This window comes from Ranitomeya imitator, chromosome 2, assembly GCF_032444005.1.
Source record: "Ranitomeya imitator isolate aRanImi1 chromosome 2, aRanImi1.pri, whole genome shotgun sequence".
NCBI classification, from domain to species: Eukaryota; Metazoa; Chordata; class Amphibia; order Anura; family Dendrobatidae; genus Ranitomeya; species Ranitomeya imitator.
This window is the reverse complement of record NC_091283.1, coordinates 269225248-269245459: the sequence shown is the minus strand read 5'-3', so window position 1 is coordinate 269245459 and position 20212 is coordinate 269225248. Positions and strand designations below refer to the sequence as shown.

Genomic DNA, 20212 nt, shown 5'->3' with positions numbered 1-20212 from the left:
AGGGGAGGGTTCTTGGAGCTAATAAATCTGGCACCTAATAGGCAAAGCCCAAAACCAACATGGAAAAACCCCTTCTTTACCCTCAGCCGTAACCACCAGCTCGAGGGCACCATGTAACCCGTTTACCGGGCAAACCAACCCCAAAGCTCCCGAGGTCAAATCCCCGTCCAGAGCCAGCAAACCAGCCAGATCAGCCCCATGAAACCAACTCCAAGAACCCCGCCCCCCGCCAACCACGAGCAGCACTGACCACCTCAGGCTCGCGAGTGCCCCACCACCACCATGGCCCTCTCCACCCCTTCTTGTATTGCCAACATCCACAAATCCAAACCGATATCGTTCAAATGAACGCCATCACTCCTCCAGTAATTTCCCACACCAGCTTCCAACTCAATATGGCGAACCGCCATCCCCCCGTTACGAGAAACAAAGCTCGCCACCGCCCTGTTTAGCTTCACCCGGGCCCTATTGATACCCCTCAAAGAGCGTGCTGCCCTCCACGTTTTCCTGGGCACAATGTCGGACCACACCGTAACCATCCCTGGAAAGGATACCCACAATCGGAAAAGATCATACCGTATATCTCGAATTAGTTCTCTCACCGGCTTAGACCCCAAATCAATAACTAAAGCAATTGTTACCATCCACCTCTCGTGTCTCCCCTTTTCCCCATAGTTTGTAAGCTTGCGAGCAGGGCCCTCACTCCTCCTGGTATCTGTTTTGAACTGTATTTCTGTTATGCTGTAATGTCTATTGTCTGTACAAGTCCCCTCTATAATTTGTAAAGCGCTGCGGAATATGTTGGCGCTATATAAATAAAAATTATTATTATTATTATTATCATTACCACCCAAATGTACAACAACAATATCCGGAGAACGATCCAAACTAACCGATCGGGAAAATTCGGTCAAAAACCCGCGCCACGATATGCCCCGAAAACCCAACCAACGGACCACCACCGCCTCCCTCTGAAATCCCAATTGCCTACCATCGTGTCTAACATCGGCACGAATCGCCCCCCAATGCACGAAAGAATGTCCAAAAATCCACGCCAGAAGTGGGGTCCGTCCTGCAAAATACAATAATGATTAATACCCCCCCTAAACAAATAACAAATCAATTACGCACATAAGATAAATAACGATTCGACGACCACCTACCAATACGCCGAATAACCTCCGGACCCAGCCCTAAACCAGCAGCCTCAGATGCTGCCCCAATTCGAAAGGAATGTGTCCCAAATAACGACGGATCCAGGCCCAAACTTGTCAACGCTTGTCTCAGAACTGCCGTAAACTGAAACCGCGATAAAAATTCGCCCTGACGGTGCCGCAAAAGTGGGCCCGACCTATACGGATCCAGACCCCAATAATCTTCCAAACACCTATGAGGGCACATCGCCCCCCCAATCACTCTTCCTAAAACCACACGCCTACCTTTCCCCAAACTGATCAGTCTTCGACCGCCGAATCCAAAAAGCAACCCCACCTGACCAAAATTCAGTATCCTCCGCCAACAAACCCCCAGCTGTGAACCTGCTAGGGGAAACCAGCTCCCCTATTCTCAAAGCCCCGAAAAAAGCTAGCGAAAAAGCCAGTCGAAACAGAACAGCCTCGTAATCAGAACTACATACCTCCCCCAAAGCTACCCCCAAACGCTCCAACATCCCGAAAGATATGGGCCGCCGAGTATCGCACGTTGAAAAACCCCTTCTAAAACCTTTTAATGCCTGCCGAATCAGAAAATTCTTAGTAACATCAACGGAACCCTGAAGCTTAAAACCAAAAGCAACACCAGCTATAAATTTATTCAATTTTGATACGGACCAACCCCATTCCTCCGCCGAACCAATTAAAAGCAACAATGCCATCTCCCTATCACCATCCGATTCGACAGAACCCAACTGTTCCAACCACCCTTCCCACAAATGCCATGACGCCTCATAACCTGACCACGTCCTTCCCGACACTGACGACTGTATCAGCCGACCTCCTCGTCCGCAACAATCTGCCACAAATGAAAAGGGCATGTTGTTCCTGCATCTTCTGCTTCTGGAGCCAACTCCCGGAAACGCTCCCACTGCAAACGAGACAGAGCATCGGCTATAGAGTTTTGCACGCCAGGAACATGTACAGCTGAAATCCATGCATTCAACTCCAAGCACCGCAAAACTAACTCCCGAACCAATTTGATTACCGGAGGGGATGAAGAAGACAGACTATTGATCACCGACACTACACTCGAATTGTCGCAATGAAAACGTATCCGCCTATCCTGAAACGTACTGCCCCAAATGAACACCGAAACCACAATTGGAAACAGCTCCAACAACGCCAAATTTTTTGTAAACTCCGCTTCGCGCCACCAATCCGGCCATCCCCCAACGCTCCACCTTCCAGCACAATAAGCCCGGTATCCAACACTACCAGCCGCATCCGTAAAAATTTCGCAATCAAAATCGTTCAAATCCTCCTGTTGGATCAGGGACCTGCCATTATAGTTTTCCAAAAAACGCCTCCAAACCACCAAATCCTCTCTGTGCTCTTTTTTCAAGTGTACAAAATGATGCGCGGACCGCACTCCGGCCGTAGCTCTCGACAATCTCCTACAAAATATCCTGCCCATCGGCATAATCCGGCACGCAAAGTTTAACCGCCCCAACAGTGACTGAAGCTCTTTCAACGTAACCTTGCGCAGCTTCTCACATCTCATTACCTCTTGCCTTAAGGCTACCAACTTCTCCTCAGGCAAGCGACACTCCATCTTCTCCGAATCTATGAGAATTCCTAAAAAACTCAACACCGTAACAGGTCCCTCCGTTTTATCACGCGCTAAGGGCTCCCCAAACTGACCTGCTACCCACTCCATCATAGCCAACAAATTGCCACACAACAAAGAATCCGGGGGGCCAACGAACAAAAAATCGTCTAAGTAATGAATAACCGACGGAACCTGAGAAACATCCTGAACGACCCACTCCAGAAAAGTACTAAAGGCTTCAAACAGCGAGCAGGAAATTGAACAACCCATCGGCAAACACCTATCCAAGTAGAACCCCCCATTCCAAAAACATCCCAACAGCGGGATACTATCGGGGTGAACCGGAAGCAGACGAAAAGCCGATTCAACATCTGTCTTAGCCATTAACGCGCCTGTGCCATACCTACGCACCCATTGCACGGCCGTATCAAAAGAGGTATAAACCACAGAGCAGAGATCATCCGCTATCCCGTCATTAACTGACTGGCCCTTCGGATAAGACAAATGCTGAATAAGGCGAAACTTGTTGGGCTCTTTTTTAGGGACCACCCCAAGCGGCGAAACAACCACCCCCTCTACAGGTAAATCACTAAACGGCCCCGCCATGCGCCCCAACTCAACCTCCTTTGCCAATTTTGCCGTAACCACATCCGGCTGCAAGTTAGCCGACCTCAGGTTCTTCTTAGAAAAGGGGATAGCATGAGCCGGATGAGGAATTCTAAACCCCTCAGAAAACCCATCACACAGCAACCTAGCCTTTTCCCTATCCGGATACCTACTTAGATAAGGGGCCATCCTTAGAACCTTCACCGGTGTCACCCCCATGACCGCCTCCCACTCCTGGTTTACCCCTCGCTTTCTTAAAACACTTGGCCGCTCCATGTGAGGCCCCTCCGCAGTGGGAACAGGCATGCTTGAACTTGCATGTGCTGCCATATTTGCATTGGCCGTCATTGAACTGCCAACACGTCCCTGTTTTGTCCTTAACCCCTTGTGACCCCTGTCCTCCACTTCCCTGTCCCGACTGCTGACCGCTACTCCCTCCACCCCCATGAAAGGGCTGCCCAAACCTCGTCAGAGCCATTACCTTCAACCACAAACCTATATCTTTTTGTTCCCACTTTATCTCGGGTCTAATCGCCTTCCTTTGCCGAAACTGCTCGTCGTAGCGTAACCACGCCTGGCCCCCATACGCCCTGTATGCTTCCCCTATCGCATCGACATAGCAGAACAAACCTGTACAGTTCTCTGGGAACTTTTCGCCTATAACTCCAGCCAAAATAAAAAACGCCTGTTGCCAATTCGCAAACGTCTGCGGTATCAATCGCCAACGCCTCTTCTCCTCCTCCTCCTTTTTGCTATCCTCTTTCTTACCCTTATCCAAATTAAACTTCTCCAGGGGCAACAGGGAAAAAATCTCTACATATTCGTCCTTCCATATTTTCTCCTTAACCTCTTTCTTTAAATGAGCCCCCAACGGCCCCTCAAAACACACGTAAACCTCCCCCTTAGCTCTATCATCCAACTTGATTCTATCCCCTTTTTCCTTATCCGTCTGTACCGACACCGACACCCCCGCCGATGACGCCTGTTCCACCCCACTCGCCCTATCAGATCCGACTCCCCCTCCCGAACCCGTACCAGAAACCGGCAACCAAGCCCCTAACGGAGACGACCGCCCACTACCCCGGCCCTCCCCATCCAATCTCCTCAAAATCTGGGACATACCCGCCAAAAGCTCTCTAACCCCCGGGACCCTCACGGTGCTGGGCCCACCACTCCCCGCCAAATCGACCCCACCATACCAACTATCCCCAACCCGAGCACCACTATCCCACCCCGCAACAGAATCATTTTCATACTCACCAAGCTGCGCGGGTGCTGTGTCCCCGCCAGCCGTGCGATCACCGAACTCCCTCGGGTCGCTCCTGGAACCGGAATCCTCCGCGCCGCTGTGTTGCTCCAGGCCCGCGCCCCTGGCCTCCACGTCACCAGGGGGGACCGGAGCAGGTGAGCTGGAACTTTCCCTGGACCTTCTGGGTGACCTGGACCTGGCCGCCACCAGCCCGACTCCGGACCTGTCTTCTTGCCGGGCTCTCCCACGAGCCCCGGCAGCAGCCGACGTTCTTCCACGCCGTGCTGGGCCAGGCTGCGGGGTTGAGGTGCGCCTGCCCGTCGCTCTGCCTCTTGCCGCGCCGCCTCTGCCAGGCACCCGGGGTGATCCAAACCCCAAGGTACCCGCCGCCACTCCGCTGCTGCTCTCTTGTCCCACCGCTCCCTGAGTCCTGCTCCTCATCACCGGTGATGTCGCCGGCGCCGCAGACACCACCGCTGCCCGCCGGGTACCGCTCCTGCTGGGCGCCGCCATATTGGTGCCGCGAACTGGAAGTCCTCCGGGCAATTCCGGTGCGGCCTGCTCTCCTCCCTGGGCCTGCGCCACCGCTGCTCCCGGCCGCCGTCCAGCGCCCGCAACGCCGGCCGGTGGATTCCTGCCGGAGGACGGGCCGTGGGGGTAGGTGACCGCCGGCCCGAACGCTCCGCAGGGTCCCGGGAGAAGCTCCGTGGCCGGCGGTTGCCGCGCCCTCCGATCTCCGGCGACAGTCTCTCTGGGGGACGGGTCCTCCTGGATCTGGTCCCCTGGGCTCCCGGGCTGCCCAGCAACGATGCCAGCTGGTCCTCCAGCTAGCCTCCCCGCCGCGATCTCGCCATCTCCCGCAGCTGTCCCATGATTGCGTCTACGGAGGCCATCCTGCACCCGGTCAGCTGTCACGTCTTCTCAGGTCAGATGCTCAAACAGTAATGGCCCCTTTCCCGCACTTTCCACGACCCGCCCCCACCCCCACTAGGCCACCCCTCTACTCCTCCCCATCCCCTGAACCAATCCCTTTTCCCTGCCTTATTATTTAAAAATTGCTCCCCTGCGTTCCCTTGGCAACGCAGTCATGGAGGGCTTTCTTTAACTCCGTTCCTCCAGCCCCCCCTCTATATTGATGCACGGTTTTTTGGTACAATAAATAATGGCGGCTAGGTATCTTCCATTCAGCCTGAATGCACAAAATTCTTTCGTAAAAGGCAACACAATTCAGGTGGTCTGATGTCAACTGTGCTGAACTTGGACAATTGTTTGTTGAGCACAAAAAGGAGAAGTGATGACGCAATTGGGGAAGTGTATGCAAAGCAGTGGACGAGGATGATTATGGGGCTGATGACAACCACAAGGAGCTATTTGTGGGTGCAGACTGATTTCCAGGATGATCTTGAGGAAAAGAAGGAGGACATCTTGGGCCTGGCTCATCTTGCTGCCACACATAGGAGGATGGCATTTCATGTGCTGACGGAGGGACGTAGTTCCTATTTGTTGTGTGCCAGGATGTAAAAAATTTATTTTCAACAGCACAGTCTGCACAATGCAACAGATTAATCCTCCAGCAATGTGGGAAATAATCCCGAGATGCGTGAAGAGGGATCACAATTAATGTGAAACACGTCGCTTATGTACACTCTGCGTCTTGATCATGTTTTTTGTGGATTATTCAATAAAGCCATCAATTATTTTATTAGGATTATGGGAGATAATTGGTGCAGAAATACTGCTGAAAATCAAAAGCACCAAATATTCATCGTGGGAACTGAGCTTTAAGTGTCTCAATTTACTCCAATAATTTGTTTTCCAACGTTTGGTTAAAGCAGATTGGTAATTGAATACGTAACAACAGCAGGTATCAGGAGTGCCCCTGTACATAGGAATGATGGGGCCACATATCAGAAGCACTAATTGGTTCCTCACACAAGAAAAATATTTGATGGGGTCACAGAAGAGTATATCTCACAACTCTGCGACCCCAACAAAGTCATTTTACTCATATTGAAGCCCCTTAATGTTCCCGCATACTAAGATAGCCCTTTCTTGGGCCCCACAAAGTATGATACCAACAAAGGTTCCCCCTATATGTATGTATGTATGTTACCCCCACATAGCCCTCCAAACAGTATAATGGCCGTACATAGCCATCCAAACAGTATAATGGTTCCACATAGGCCTACAAACAGTTTAATGGCTCCACATAGCCGTCCAAACAGTATAATGGTCCCCACACATAGCCCTCCAAACAATATAATGGCTCCCACATAGCCCTCCAAACAGTATAATGGTTCCACATAGCCCTCCAAACAGTCTAATGGCCCCCACATAGCCCTCCAAACAGTATAATGACCTTACATAGCACTCCAAACATTATAATAGCCCCACATAGCCATCCAAACAGTATAATGGCCTCACATAGCCATCCAAACAGTATAATGGCCCCATATAGCCCTCCAAACAGTATAATGGCCTTGCATAGTCCTCCAAACAGTATAATGGCCCCACATAGCCATCCAAATAGTATAATGACCTTACATAGCACTCCAAGCAGTATAATAGCCCTACATAGCCATCCAAACAGTATAATGGCCCCATATAGCCCTCCAAACAGTATAATGGCCTTGCATAGTCCTCCAAACAGTATAATAGCCCCACATAGCCATCCAAACAGTATAATGGCCCCATATAGCCCTCCAAACAGTATAATAGCCTTGCATAGTCCTCCAAACAGTATAATGGCCCCACATAGCCATCCAAACACTATAATGCCCCCCACATAGGCCTCCAAGCAGTAAAAATGGCCCCACATAGCCCTCCAAACAGTATAATGGCCCCACATAGCATTCTAAACAGTATAATGGCCCCTGCACAGCCTTCAATACAGTATGACGTCCCTTCAAACAGTGTAATGCCCCCCACAATGGCCTCATTGATTTAAAATAAAAAAAAGATACTCATTGCCTCCTGTTTCCCTGCTGCCCCTGTCTCTGTAGTGTGCAGCCTGTAGCTCTGCACAGCAGGTGCGATATAGTGATGTCACGGCGACTGCTGCGCTGAGACGCCAGAGCTCACATGCACAGGGAAAGTGATGGAAGAGGAATCTGAAAGTGGCTGTGTGCGCTTCAAGGTTTTGAGGATTTGGAGAGTTTCTGCTCCAAAAACTCTTAAAAACCTTAACCCAAACTGCTACATTGCACAGTAGGTAAACGCAGGTTCATGCCTGGAAATTAAAATGCAGCACCGATGTGCTCCATGGTCATGGGCTGCACGGTGTACAGTCGATAAACTGGAATTCACAACATGTAAATATGTCTGTTATATGAAAGGTTGAAAAAAACAAACAATGATATTTTGGAAAGAAGAAAAATGTCTTAATTTCACCCTCAAAAGCAAGCTACCTCTAGAAGCTCATCAAGAGAATGCCAAGACTGTGCAAAGCAGTCATCAAAGCAAAAGGTGGCTACTTTGAAGAACCTAGAATATGACATATTTTCAGTCGTTTCACACTTTTTTGTTAAGTGTATAATTCCACATGTGTTAATTCATAGTTTTGATGCCTTCAGTGTGAATGTACAATTTTCATAGTCATGAAAATACAGAAAAATCTTTAAATGAGAAGGTGTGTCCAAACTTTTGGTCTGTACTGTATATATATAAGGACCTTAAGGTAAAGAAAACATTAGCCCTAACACAATCAAAAGCATGGGTGCGCTACAGATATATAGAACCTAAAAAGCGAATAAAAAGTATCCAGAACACACCACTCAAGGGAGGTGTATAAAAAATAGTAATTTTATTCAAAAGTTAATAGATATAATAAAGAAACATGAATCAATGGTAAAACCGTGAGATGTAGGGAGGAACAAGCAAGAGAGGTAAGTACTCAAGTAAGAATGAGTGTTGGAGTGGAATAGTAACAAGCTGCGAGTAACTAAATGGCAGTATATTGAATGGGTCTAAAAAAAAAAACGACCCAGGATGTCTGACTGGTAATGAAGAGCATATAATACAGACCGTAATAGCCATTTAAAAGACAACCAAGTAGTATGTACGTTAAAGTCTACCCATAGTGCAGTGTAGACGTCTGTCCACAATACCACAGATGCCCCGACATGCGTTTCACGGATGTGCTTTCTCAAGGGGAGTGTTACTATTCCACTTCACCACTCATTATTACTTGAGTACTTTGCTCTTTTGATTGTTCCCTCCTACATGTCTCATGTTTTTATCCTTGATTCATGTTTCTTTATTATAGGTATTAACTTTTCAATAAAATTACTAGTTTTCATATGCCTGCCTTGAGTGGTGTGTTCCAGTTCTGGATACTTTAACTCTGCAAGCTCAAGCATCTCGCCAATTCACAGGCACACTGACTCTGCAGCTCCAGCAACTCTCTATATATTACCCTAACTCTGCAAGTCCATCAACTCTCAAGCATCTTGCCAATTCACAGGCACACTGACTCTCCAGCTCCAGCAACCTTCTGTATATCGCACTAATTGCAGGTCTATCAACTCTCGATTCAAATTCACACTGACTATGCAGGTCCAGGAACTCTCTACATATCACACTAACTCTTCAAGGGTATCAACTCAAGCATCTGCCCAATTCACAGGCTCTCTGACTCTGCAGGTCCAGCAACTCTCTATATATTACCCTAACTCTGCAAGTCCATCAACTCTCAAGCATCTCCCCAATTCACAGGCACACTGACCTTGCAGGTCTAGTAACTCTCTATATATCACGCTAACTCTGCAGGTCAATCACCTTTCGATTCACACTGACTATGCAGGTCCAGCAATTCTAAATATATCACACTAACTCTGCAGGTTCACCAACTCTCCAGCACGTCCCAAATTACAGGCACACTGACTCTGCAGGACCAGCAACTACTGATTCACAGATACTCTGACTGCAGGTCCAACACTTACTGATTCACAGGAACTCTGACTGTGTAGGTCCATCATCTTCTGAGTCACAGATACTCTGACTTTGCAGGTCCAACATTTACTGATTCACAGGCACTCTGACTTTGCAGGTCCAGCACCTCCCAATTCACAGGCACTCTGACTTTGCAAGTCCAGCACTTTCCAATTTACAGGTATTCTGACACTGCAGGTCTAGCACCCCCCATTCACAGATACTCTGACACGGCAGTCCCAGCACCTCCAGACTCACAGGCACTTTGACTCTCTATGTCCAGCACATCCTGATTCACAGTCACACTGACTCTGCAGGTCCAGCACCTCCCAATTCACAGGCACTCTGACTTTGCAGGTCCAGCACCTCCCAATTCACAGATACTCTGACTCTGCAGGTCTAGCACCTCCCAATTCACAGATACTCTGACTCTGCAGTCCCAGCACCTCCAGACTCACAGGCACTTTGACTCTCTATGTCCAGCACATCCTGATTCACAGGCACTCTGACTTTGCAGGTCCAGCACCTCCCAATTCACAGGCACTCTGACTTTGCAGGTCCAGCACCTCCCAATTCACAGATACTCTGACTCTGCAGGTCTAGCACCTCCCAATTCACAGATACTCTGATTCTGCAGTCCCAGCACCTCCAGACTCACAGGCACTTTGACTCTCTATGTCCAGCACATCCTGATTCACAGGCACTCTGACTTTGCAGGTCCAGCACCTCCCAATTCACAGGCACTCTGACTTTGCAGGTCCAGCACCTCCCAATTCACAGATACTCTGACTCTGCAGGTCTAGCACCTCCCAATTCACAGATACTCTGATTCTGCAGTCCCAGCACCTCCAGACTCACAGGCACTTTGACTCTCTATGTCCAGCACATCCTGATTCACAGTCACACTGACTCTTCAGGTCCAGCACCTCCCAATTCACAGATACTCTGACTCTGCAGTCCCAGCACCTCCAGACTCACAGGCACTTTGACTCTCTATGTCCAGCACATCCTGATTCACAGTCACACTGACTCTGCAGGTCCAGCACCTCCCAATTCACAGACACTCTGACTTTGCAGGTCCAGCACCTCCCAATTCACAGATACTCTGACTCTGCAGGTCTAGCACCTCCCAATTCACAGATACTCTGACTCTGCAGTCCCAGCACCTCCAGACTCACAGGCACTTTGACTCTCTATAAAAAAGAAAGAAAAACAGTGGAGCAGCACTGCTAGGGCACAAGGAGAAAAAAACAAGATGCATACTGCACCAGCTGAAATCCTGACCGCTGATCACGTGTGCTCGCATGAAACATAGGTGAGTAATGAATCCTGTCATAGAAAAATGTGGCAGCACTCACCGATCCTGGAGTGAGGAAAGTCTTTATTGAGACATGTGATAATACATCTTCATGGCTCGGGGGATGTGCAGTGACAGCAGGAATGTGCAGGGGTCAACGACGGCCGTTTCGTGCTGTGTCTAGCGCTTCTACGTAGAAGCCATAGACACAGTGCGAAACGGCCGACGTCGACCCCTGCACATTCCTGCTGTCACTGCATATCCCCCGAGCCATGAAGATGTATTATCACATGCCTTAATAAAGACTTTCCTCACTCCAGGATCGGTGAGTGCTGCCACATTTTTCTATGACAGGACTTTGACTCTCTATGTCCAGCACCTCCTGATTCAGTCATACTGACTCTGCAGGTCCAGCACCTCCCTACATCACTCGAATCTTTGGATTATTATTCCCAGACTGACCTCTCCCATTTTGCATGTGTTTCAGCATTGCACTAGTACATCATAATGAGTCTAGCGTGCTCCGACCTCCTATCCCTATGCCGCAAAGGCATTAAATGGCGCTGCGTGGTCAGCCCCCATCTTTTCTACTGCTTGTGATCACTTCCCTGATTGGCTGCACTAGCCCATGTGATCTGATAGCTGCTTTGAATTTTGGCGTCATTAGCCCACTCCTTGGGTCTTCAGCCATTTGCGACATAGCGCCGGAATTTTTTTTTTTTTATGACGATTCATGTCAATCAAGTCACAAATCCTACAAATGTCAGGAAATGGATCTGATCATCTCTGATACGGCGATATCTGTACGTTTGTGTATATGTCACATTAACCCCTTACTGACATGGTCTCCCTCTGGGCATCTTACCTGCACAGAAGAGCAGCACACACAGCAGGCGGAGCGGCGCCATCTCTGAATCTGAAGGGCATAGAGTGGAAAGCCGCTTCAAGGAGGAAGTGGCCGCTCTTCCCCTTCATATGTGGTGAAATCCTCCAGAAAGTTATTTTTCTTCTTGTCGTGCAATAAATGAGTATGTGTTATAACCACATGACCACCACGGATGATCCCAAGTCCACCGTGACCACCAGTGCGGTGTGTGATCAGCAGTGTATAATTACCAGTGTAGTGTCCAAAAATTATCCTACGATGTATGATCTCCTGTACAGTGTGAGAACGACCAGAATCTATATAGTCTATTGTTCCCTGTTATCAGCCAGATCACATGGGATTTGTAACGGGGTCTACTGTGCTGTAGTACTTCTTTCAGCACCCCCCGTGTTTCAGGAGGTCCACTCTGCTTTTGCTGGATTCTGAATGAAGGACGCTGGCTGGAATTCCTTGATTACGTGAGAGCATATAAAAGCTGACTGCTACTCCACGTATTTCCAGTCTAAAAGAACACACTTTATTCACAGCACACAGAATATATAACACAGATACACAGGGCAGGCCAATAGAAAAAGCAGGCCAGACATACATTACAATAGCCGCAGGGGGCCGAAGCCTGCTGATATTTACTTGTCCCCTCAGACCAGGGGCGCAGCCTGTGGACTGATGCATTTCACATGGAACCTTTTATACATAATATATTCTGCATAACATATTCTTGGTGCTTGGGTTCTGTTACACGGCTCCCCTTTTCAGCGACGCGATCGGCATACACAGTCCGATCCTTAACGGATCGGTTTGGGGATGACCGAAGTTTATGGGGTTGGTACAAGTTCCATTTGTTGACTTAGTCCATCGGCATTACCGTTTTGTTTGCCGGGTCTGTTGTGGATGGTGAAGTCCAGAGGGTGTAGGGCTAAACTCCACCGCAGCAATCTGGCGTTGTCTCCGGAGACCCGATTAAGCCAGACTAGGGGATTATGGTCCGTTAGGAGGGAAAACTGTCGTCCATACAAATATGGTTGTAACTTTTTGAGTGCCCATACTATTGCCAGGCACTCCTTCTCGATGGCCGCATAGCTCACTTCACGGGGCAGTAGTTTCCGACTCAGGTAAGCTACCAGGTGTTCTTGGCCATCCGGCCCGACTTGGCTTAGTACTGCCCCCAATCCAAACATAGAAGCGTCTGTGTGAACCAGGAAACGTTTAGCTGGATCGGGTGCGGCCAATACAGGGGTATTGGTGAGGGCGTCCTTTAGTTGGCGGAAGGCTTCCTCACACTCTGGGGTCCAGGTTACCTGGCGGGGTTGGTTCTTACGGGTCAGATCAGTGAGGGGCTTGGCCATGCTGCTGTAATTGGGAACGAATTTCCTATAATACCCCGCTGTCCCTAGAAACGCCATGACCTGGGTTTTAGTGCGTGGGGTGGGCCATTTGGCTATGGCCTCAATCTTGGCTGGTTCTGGTCTCTGTTTCCCACTTCCCACCCAGTGCCCTAAATACTGAACCTCTGCTTTGCCCACGTGACACTTGTTTGGGTTCAGGGTGATTCCGGCCTTGTGGATCCTGTCTAATACTGTCTCTAGGTGATTTAGATGCTCTTTCCATGTCGCGCTGTAGATGGCGATGTCATCCAGGTAGGCACACGCATAGTCCTGGAGACCATCCAGAAGCCGGTCAGCCAGCCTCTGGAAGGTCGCCGGGATAGTCTTCATCCCGAATGGCATAACTCGAAACTGGAATAAGCCAAACGGGGTGACAAATGCCGACTTGGGAATAGCATCAGGACTAAAGGCCCCTTCACATTAAGCGACGCTGCAGCGATACCGACAACGATCCGGATCGCTGCAGCGTCGCTGTTTGGTCGCTGGAGAGCTGTCACACAGACCGCTCTCCAGCGACCAACTATGCCGGTAACCAGGGTAAACATCGGGTAACTAAGCGCAGGGCCGCGCTTAGTAACCCGATGTTTACCCTGGTTACCATGCTAAAAGTAAAAAAAAAAAAACACTAGATACTTACCTACCGCTGTCTGTCCTCCAGCGCTGCGCTCTGCTTCTCTGCTCTCCTCCTGTACTGGCTGTGAGCCGGAAAGCAGAGCGGTGACGTCACCGCTCTGCTTTCCGGCTCACAGCCAGTAAAGGAGGAGTGCAGAGCACAGCACTGGAGGACAGACGGCTGTAGGTAAGTATGTAGTGTTTGTTTTTTTTTTCTTTTAGCATGGTAACCAGGGTAAACATCGGGTTACTAAGCGCGGCTCTGCGCTTAGTTACCCGATGTTTACCCTGGTTACCAGTGAAGACATCGCTGGATCGGTGTTACACACGCCGATCCAGCGATGTCAGCAGGAGTCCAGCGACGAAATAAAGTTCTGGACTTTATTCAGTGACCAACGATCTCCCAGCAGGGGCCTGATCGTTGGTCGCTGTCACACATAACGATTTCATTAACGATATCGTTGCTACGTCACAAATAGCAACGATATCGTTAACAATATCGTTATGTGTGAAGGTACCTTAAGGGGAATCTGCCAGTAGGCTGTGCATAGATCGATGGTGGTCAAATACTTTGCCCCTGCCAGCCGGTCTAACAAGTCATCCACACGCGGCATGGGATACGCATCCGTCACTGTTTTCTCATTGAGCTTACGATAGTCTACACAAAACCATGTAGTCCCATCCTTCTTGGGCACTAACACTATGGGGGATGCCCAGGGACTATCTGACTCTTCAATGACCCCTAAACGCAACATCTCTTGTATCTCTTGTCGCATCCCTTCTCGTACAGACTCAGGGACGCGGAAGGGGGGTTGTCGCAGGGGGGTCTGATCCTGGGTCTCAACCTTGTGTTGTGCCAGGTGAGTGTACCCGGGTTTCCCCGAAAACATCCTCTGTCGCTGCCTCAACAACTCCTCCGCCTGCTGTCTCTCCCGTGGACCTAAGTCTTCACCCCAGTGTACCTGGTCCCATGTTTTAGACTGAGTCCTCTCCCCTAAGACATCAGGCAAGGAAAGTCTGGCTAAATCCTCTGCTTCAGCTGCACAGATGGCCACTACCTCTTCAGGGCGCTCCCGATAGGGCTTCAGCATATTCACGTGGAACATGCGGATAACCCTGGGGTCGTCACAATCGGCGACATTATAGGTGGTGTCAGCTGTTTTCCCCACTACCTGGTAGGGCCCCTGCCATGCAGCTTGGAACTTGTTCTGCCTAGTGGGCTCTAACACCAGGACCTTCTGCCCTATTTCCAAGGTGCGCTCTCTGGCCCTCCGATCGTACCATACGCGCTGGCGCTGCTGGGCCACCTGCATATTCCCACGTACAGCCTGGGTCAGCTCCTGTAGGCGGTCCCGGAATTCCAGCACATAGGGTACAATAGGTACCCCTTCTATGATGCCCTCCCCTTCCCAGTGTTCTAGCACTAAGTCTAGGGGTCCCCTTACCCGTCTCCCGTATACCAGTTCGAATGGGGAGAACCCCGTGGATTCTTGGGGCACCTCTCGATAGGCAAACAGGAGGCGAGGCAAGAATTTCTCCCAGTCCCTGTAGGTCCTGGTAAAAGTTCCAATGAGTTGTTTTAACGTCCTGTTAAAGCGTTCACACAACCCATTGGTTTGCGGGTGGAACGGGGCGCTTCTAATGGACTTTACGCCGCACAGCTTCCACAGTTGGTTGGTCACCTCTGCTGTAAACTGGGTACCCTGGTCTGAGATAATCTCCCGGGGAAATCCAACCCGTGAGAAAACCTGGAGCAGGGCAGCCGCCACCGTCTCTGCCAGTATGTTAGGTAATGCAACCGCCTCTGGATACCGTGTGGCATAATCTACCACTGTCAATATATACCTTTTCCCTTACGGACTGGGTTTGGATAACAGCCCTATCAGATCGACCGCTACTCGGCTAAATGGTTCCTCCACAATGGGGAGGGGACGTAATTTGGCCGTGCATCGATCTCCCCTCTTGCCAATGCGCTGGCAACTGTCACAGTTCTGGTAGTATTGACGAACATCATAGGTTACCCCCGGCCAAAACAAGTTTTGTGTCAGACGATGCCTGGTGCGACTGACGCCGAAGTGCCCGGCCAAGGGTATGTCATAAGAGATTCGCAGTAACTCCTGCCTATACTTCTTGGGAACTAACAGCTGTCGTTTTATAGTGGGGCTCATCCCTGTGTGGTGCTGCTCTGTGAGACGGTAGAGGAGTCCCTGCTTCCATATAAACTGTTCCTCTTCCAGTACACCCCTCTCCCCTCTTGTGCCTTCCCACAATATCCCTCCAATGAAGGATCCTCAAGTAACTCACTCTTAAATTCATCTGGGGTGGCCCAAGAAATGTGTCTGGCTATGGGAATACGTGTAGGGCTGAGATGTCTTACCTGGGCCTCCTCTGTGTGTGATTCCGCCTCCGCAGCTCGAGCTTGTCTCCGGGTGGTCACAGGATATGTCTCAGCCAGAGGGGCAACCGAGAAGGCAGACAACATAGGCCCCAAGTCATTTCCCAGCAAAACGTCTGCAGGCAAATCCTCCATCAAGCCGACCTCAACAAGGCCATCCCCAACTCCCCAGTTCAGGTGAATCCTGGCAGTGGGCAGTCGATGTATGGCTCCCCCTGCTACATGGACTGCCACTGTGCGGTCCGTCTTCTCTTGGTCCTGGACGAGATGAGGCTTCACAAGGGTCAAAGTTGCTCTGGAATCTCTTAGTCCCTGCATGCGTTTCCCATTAACCCACACGACATGTCGATGCTGTTGTCGATTATCTGCCCGTGCTGCATGCATGGGGTCTACTTCATGCAGCACTTCCTCCATGTCTTCCACCCCTTGGTTAGTTGTAGCCCCCAATACCGGGTCAGCTTCGCCTTGGTAGCAGTGTACAGCGGCCCGGCGGAAGGTAGCTGTTCCCGCCTTTGGCCACTGGGTATGCTGAGTCCGGTTGGGACATTGTCTTTGCAGGTGGCCCAGCTGACGGCAGGTGTGGTATCGCGCCCCAGGGGAACTGTGCTAAGCCGGGTTTCTAGCTGGTCCCCCTACAATCTTCGGTGGTTTGGGGCCCTCCAGGTCCATGGGCGGACCCCTAGTGACCATCTTTGATCCGGACAACTGAGGCCTCCAGGCGTCATGATGTTCATCGGCCAGACGAGCGGCTTCCTCAAGAGTTATTGGCCGCCTGTCCCGAAGCCATTCCTGTGTCTCGGGGTTTAGTCCATTAAAGAATCGTTCTAACAAGAAGAGCTAGAGGACGTCCTCCTTAGTGGTTGCTTGGCTCCCTTGTACCCACTGTAGCAGTGATCACTGTAATTTACAGGCCCATTCAGCGTGGGTATCGGTTACTCATTTTATAAGTCCGCAGAACTTTTGGCGGTATGCCTCTGGTGTCAGCGCATACCGGGCCAAGATCACTTATTTGATCCGCTCATAGTCCATACAGTCCTCATCAGGTACCGTGCGATAGGCGTCCGCTGCCCGTCCTGTCAGCTTGCTGGCCAGAATCTGAACCCGTTCCTCCGGCTTCACTTGATGAAGGGCACACTGCCGCTCAAAGTCCTGCAGAAGGCCATCAATGTCTTCCTCTGCCTCCCCCAACTGTCGGAAGGCATTATACTGGATCTTTTTGTGGCTTACTGTTGAAGGTACCTGGGTGGAGGCCAGAGCTCCCCCTGCTCGCTGACTCTCCTCTCTCCCCTCTGCCATCTCCATCTTGGCCAGCTCCACTTTGGTCCGCTCTGCCATCTCCATCTTGGCTAGCTCTATCCTGGTCCACTCGGCCATCTCTTCCTTCAGATCAGTACGCACATCAGCCATCACCTCTCGTATGATCTCTACTGCAGGGTTTGGGCCATAGAACGCCAGTCTGTTCTTTACCTCCCTCTGGAATTCAGTCTCCTCCACGTTCACATTGGGGGGCGCTGCACTGTCGTGTTCCATGATGGCTGCTATCAAATCCGCTTTTGTTTTGTTGCTGGCGATTAACCCTCGGGCTTCCACCAGATCTTTTAATGTAGTCCTCTTTAACTTCTGGTAGTTGTCTTCCATTCATTCCTTTCCTCCTGTAGAAGGGGTATCACATCCCGCTGTCTGCCACCAGAGTAACGGGGTCTACTGTGCTGTAGTACCTCTTTCAGCACCCCCCCGTGTTTCAGGAGGTCCACTCTGCTTTTGCTGGATTCTGAATGAAGGATGCTGGCTGGAATTCCTTGATTACGTGAGAGCATATAAAAGCTGACTGCTACTCCACGTATTTCCAGTCTAAAAGAACACACTTTATTCACAGCACACAGAATATATAACACAGATACACAGGGCAGGCCAATAGAAAAAGCAGGCCAGACATACATTACAATAGCCGCAGGGGGCCGGAGCCTGCTGATATTTACCGTGGGAATTACAAAGGTGGGGGAGGTCAAAAGGAGAATATATTGTCCCCTCTGACCAGGGGCGCAGCCTGTGGACTGATGCATTTCACGTGGAACCTATTATACATAATATATACTGCATAACATATTCTTGGTGCTGGGGTTCAGTAACAGGATTCATCACAGTAGACTCATAACCCCTTCTCATGTAAAGCACTATGGAATCAATGGTGCTATATAAATAAATAATAATAATAATAATAATTGTCCTGTACATTGTGGCTGCATTAAACTGTGGGGATGACATTTCCAAAAATTATCCTAAGATGCATGACCTCCTGCAATCAGATTCTGAAGCCAATCAATGTAGTCTATTGTTCCATGTTATCAGCCAGGGCACATGGGACTCACCACTGTAGACTCATTGTTCTGGCCATCGGGGCTGTCTTAAAGTGTTGGGGTTGACATTTCCAAAATGTGATTTCTGTTGTTCTCTGACCCTCCACTAGGGGGCAGAGTCGTTCCATTCTTCCAGATGGGGCTGAGCATTTCTGTCTTACCCTTATGAAGATGTCATGGTGGCGCAAGTGCAGTGGCATACTAGGTGCATTGTAGAAGAGAACGTGCAGGACCTTTGCCCACCAGTGTAACTACAGACCTATCACTGGGGGGGCCATATGTCATCGGTGCAGATTGTGGGATCCCAGTTCTGTGCTGAGCCCCCAGATTATAGAAATAGCTGGGAGGCATGTCCCTTTAATAAATCAAGCTTCTAGAGAACCCGACGTGTTTGGCCCCGATGTTTGGGGAAAGTGAAGTCCAAAAAGACGGAGGATGTGATCGTCTTCTCCTTCCTGAATATTCCACAAACATGTTGTTTTGTCCCCTGGCGAAGGCTTCGGTACACGGAATCATCACCGTCCCCCCATGACGCAGTCGCTCAGGGTGTGGTGAACCCGCAAAAGCTCCTTGCTATTGTTATCGGCAGTGACCACTTATCCAACAATGTGCAATCAAGGTCGTAAGTCGTCTCCCAAGGCCACCTTACGGAAAATACCCATTGTCCTCCGAGGAGTAAGAACATCCCAAAAGCTTTGGTCCCGACCTCCGTTGCCAGCAAGAGACCTCAAAGGGTTAATTTTATTCAGATCCTAAATAAAACAAACCCCTCTTAAAGTGAAAAATCTTACATGAATAATGTCCTCGAAAAGATGAGAGCTCAATGCCAGGCAGCTGCTGTAAAGCACATATATACCTTAGGAGGATTTTTAGGATATTTATAGTTATGCTCATGATAATGGATTTTTACAGCAGTATTCATCATGCTTATTAGAAAGGGTTCTTTACAGTGAGAGCGGCCATGATGTGTAATATTTATAAAAAAGGGGTTCTTTACACTAAGCGATCTTGGTCTGTAATAATTAAAAGAACGGATTCTTTACAGTAACTGTGATCTTGATGTGCAATAAGTAAAAGAAGGGGATCTTTATAGTAACAGTGATCAGTTTGTGCAATGATCATGAGTAACCGTGCTGTGCAATCATTATAAGAAGGAGTTCTTTACAGTAAGAGTGATCACTTTGTGTAATGATCATGAGAAGAGGTCCTGACAGTAAGAGTGCTTGTCCTTTGTTAGAGCGATCATGCTGTGTAATACTTATGAGGAGTGGAGATGCTGTACACCGTGTATGACAAGGGTTCTTTGCAGTAAGAGTGCTTGTCCTTTGTAATGTTAATGAGAAGGGATTCTTTACATTTAGTATATTGGATATGAGAAGAGAATGAGACACCTATTTCTGAGGTTATTGACAATTGTAATCTATCACAAGGAGATGTGGAGGAAGGATTTCCTCCTCAGGGTCACTGCTTGTCATTGTATCTGTGTAATGAATTTCCTCATCGGGGTCCCTGCTTGTCACTGTATCTGTGTAATGGATTTCCTCCTTGAGGTCCCCTCTTGTCGCTGTTTCTGTGTAATGGATTTCCTTCTTGGGGTACTTGCTTGTCGCTGTATCTGTGTAATGGATCTCCTCCTCGGGGCCCCCCCTTGTCGCTCTATCTGTGTGATGGATTTCCTCCTTGGGGTCCCCGCTTGTCGCTCTATCTGTGTGATGGATTTGCTCCTCGGGGTC

The 20212-nt window shown here is 49.5% G+C and overlaps 1 protein-coding gene across 2 annotated transcripts in view; it reads right to left on the bottom strand.

Moving 5' to 3' along the window:
- LOC138663078 (allergin-1-like) overlaps nucleotides 1–11777 on the bottom strand; it is a 49042-nt gene extending 37265 nt beyond the window's left edge. For both annotated transcript variants that reach the window (XM_069749144.1, XM_069749145.1), the window contains exon 1: nucleotides 11710–11777. In XM_069749144.1, coding sequence (XP_069605245.1) covers nucleotides 11710–11752 — 43 coding nt within the window. In that variant the 5' untranslated portion in view covers nucleotides 11753–11777. The remainder of the gene's footprint in view (nucleotides 1–11709) is intronic.
- Nucleotides 11778–20212: the final 8435 nt, after the last annotated feature.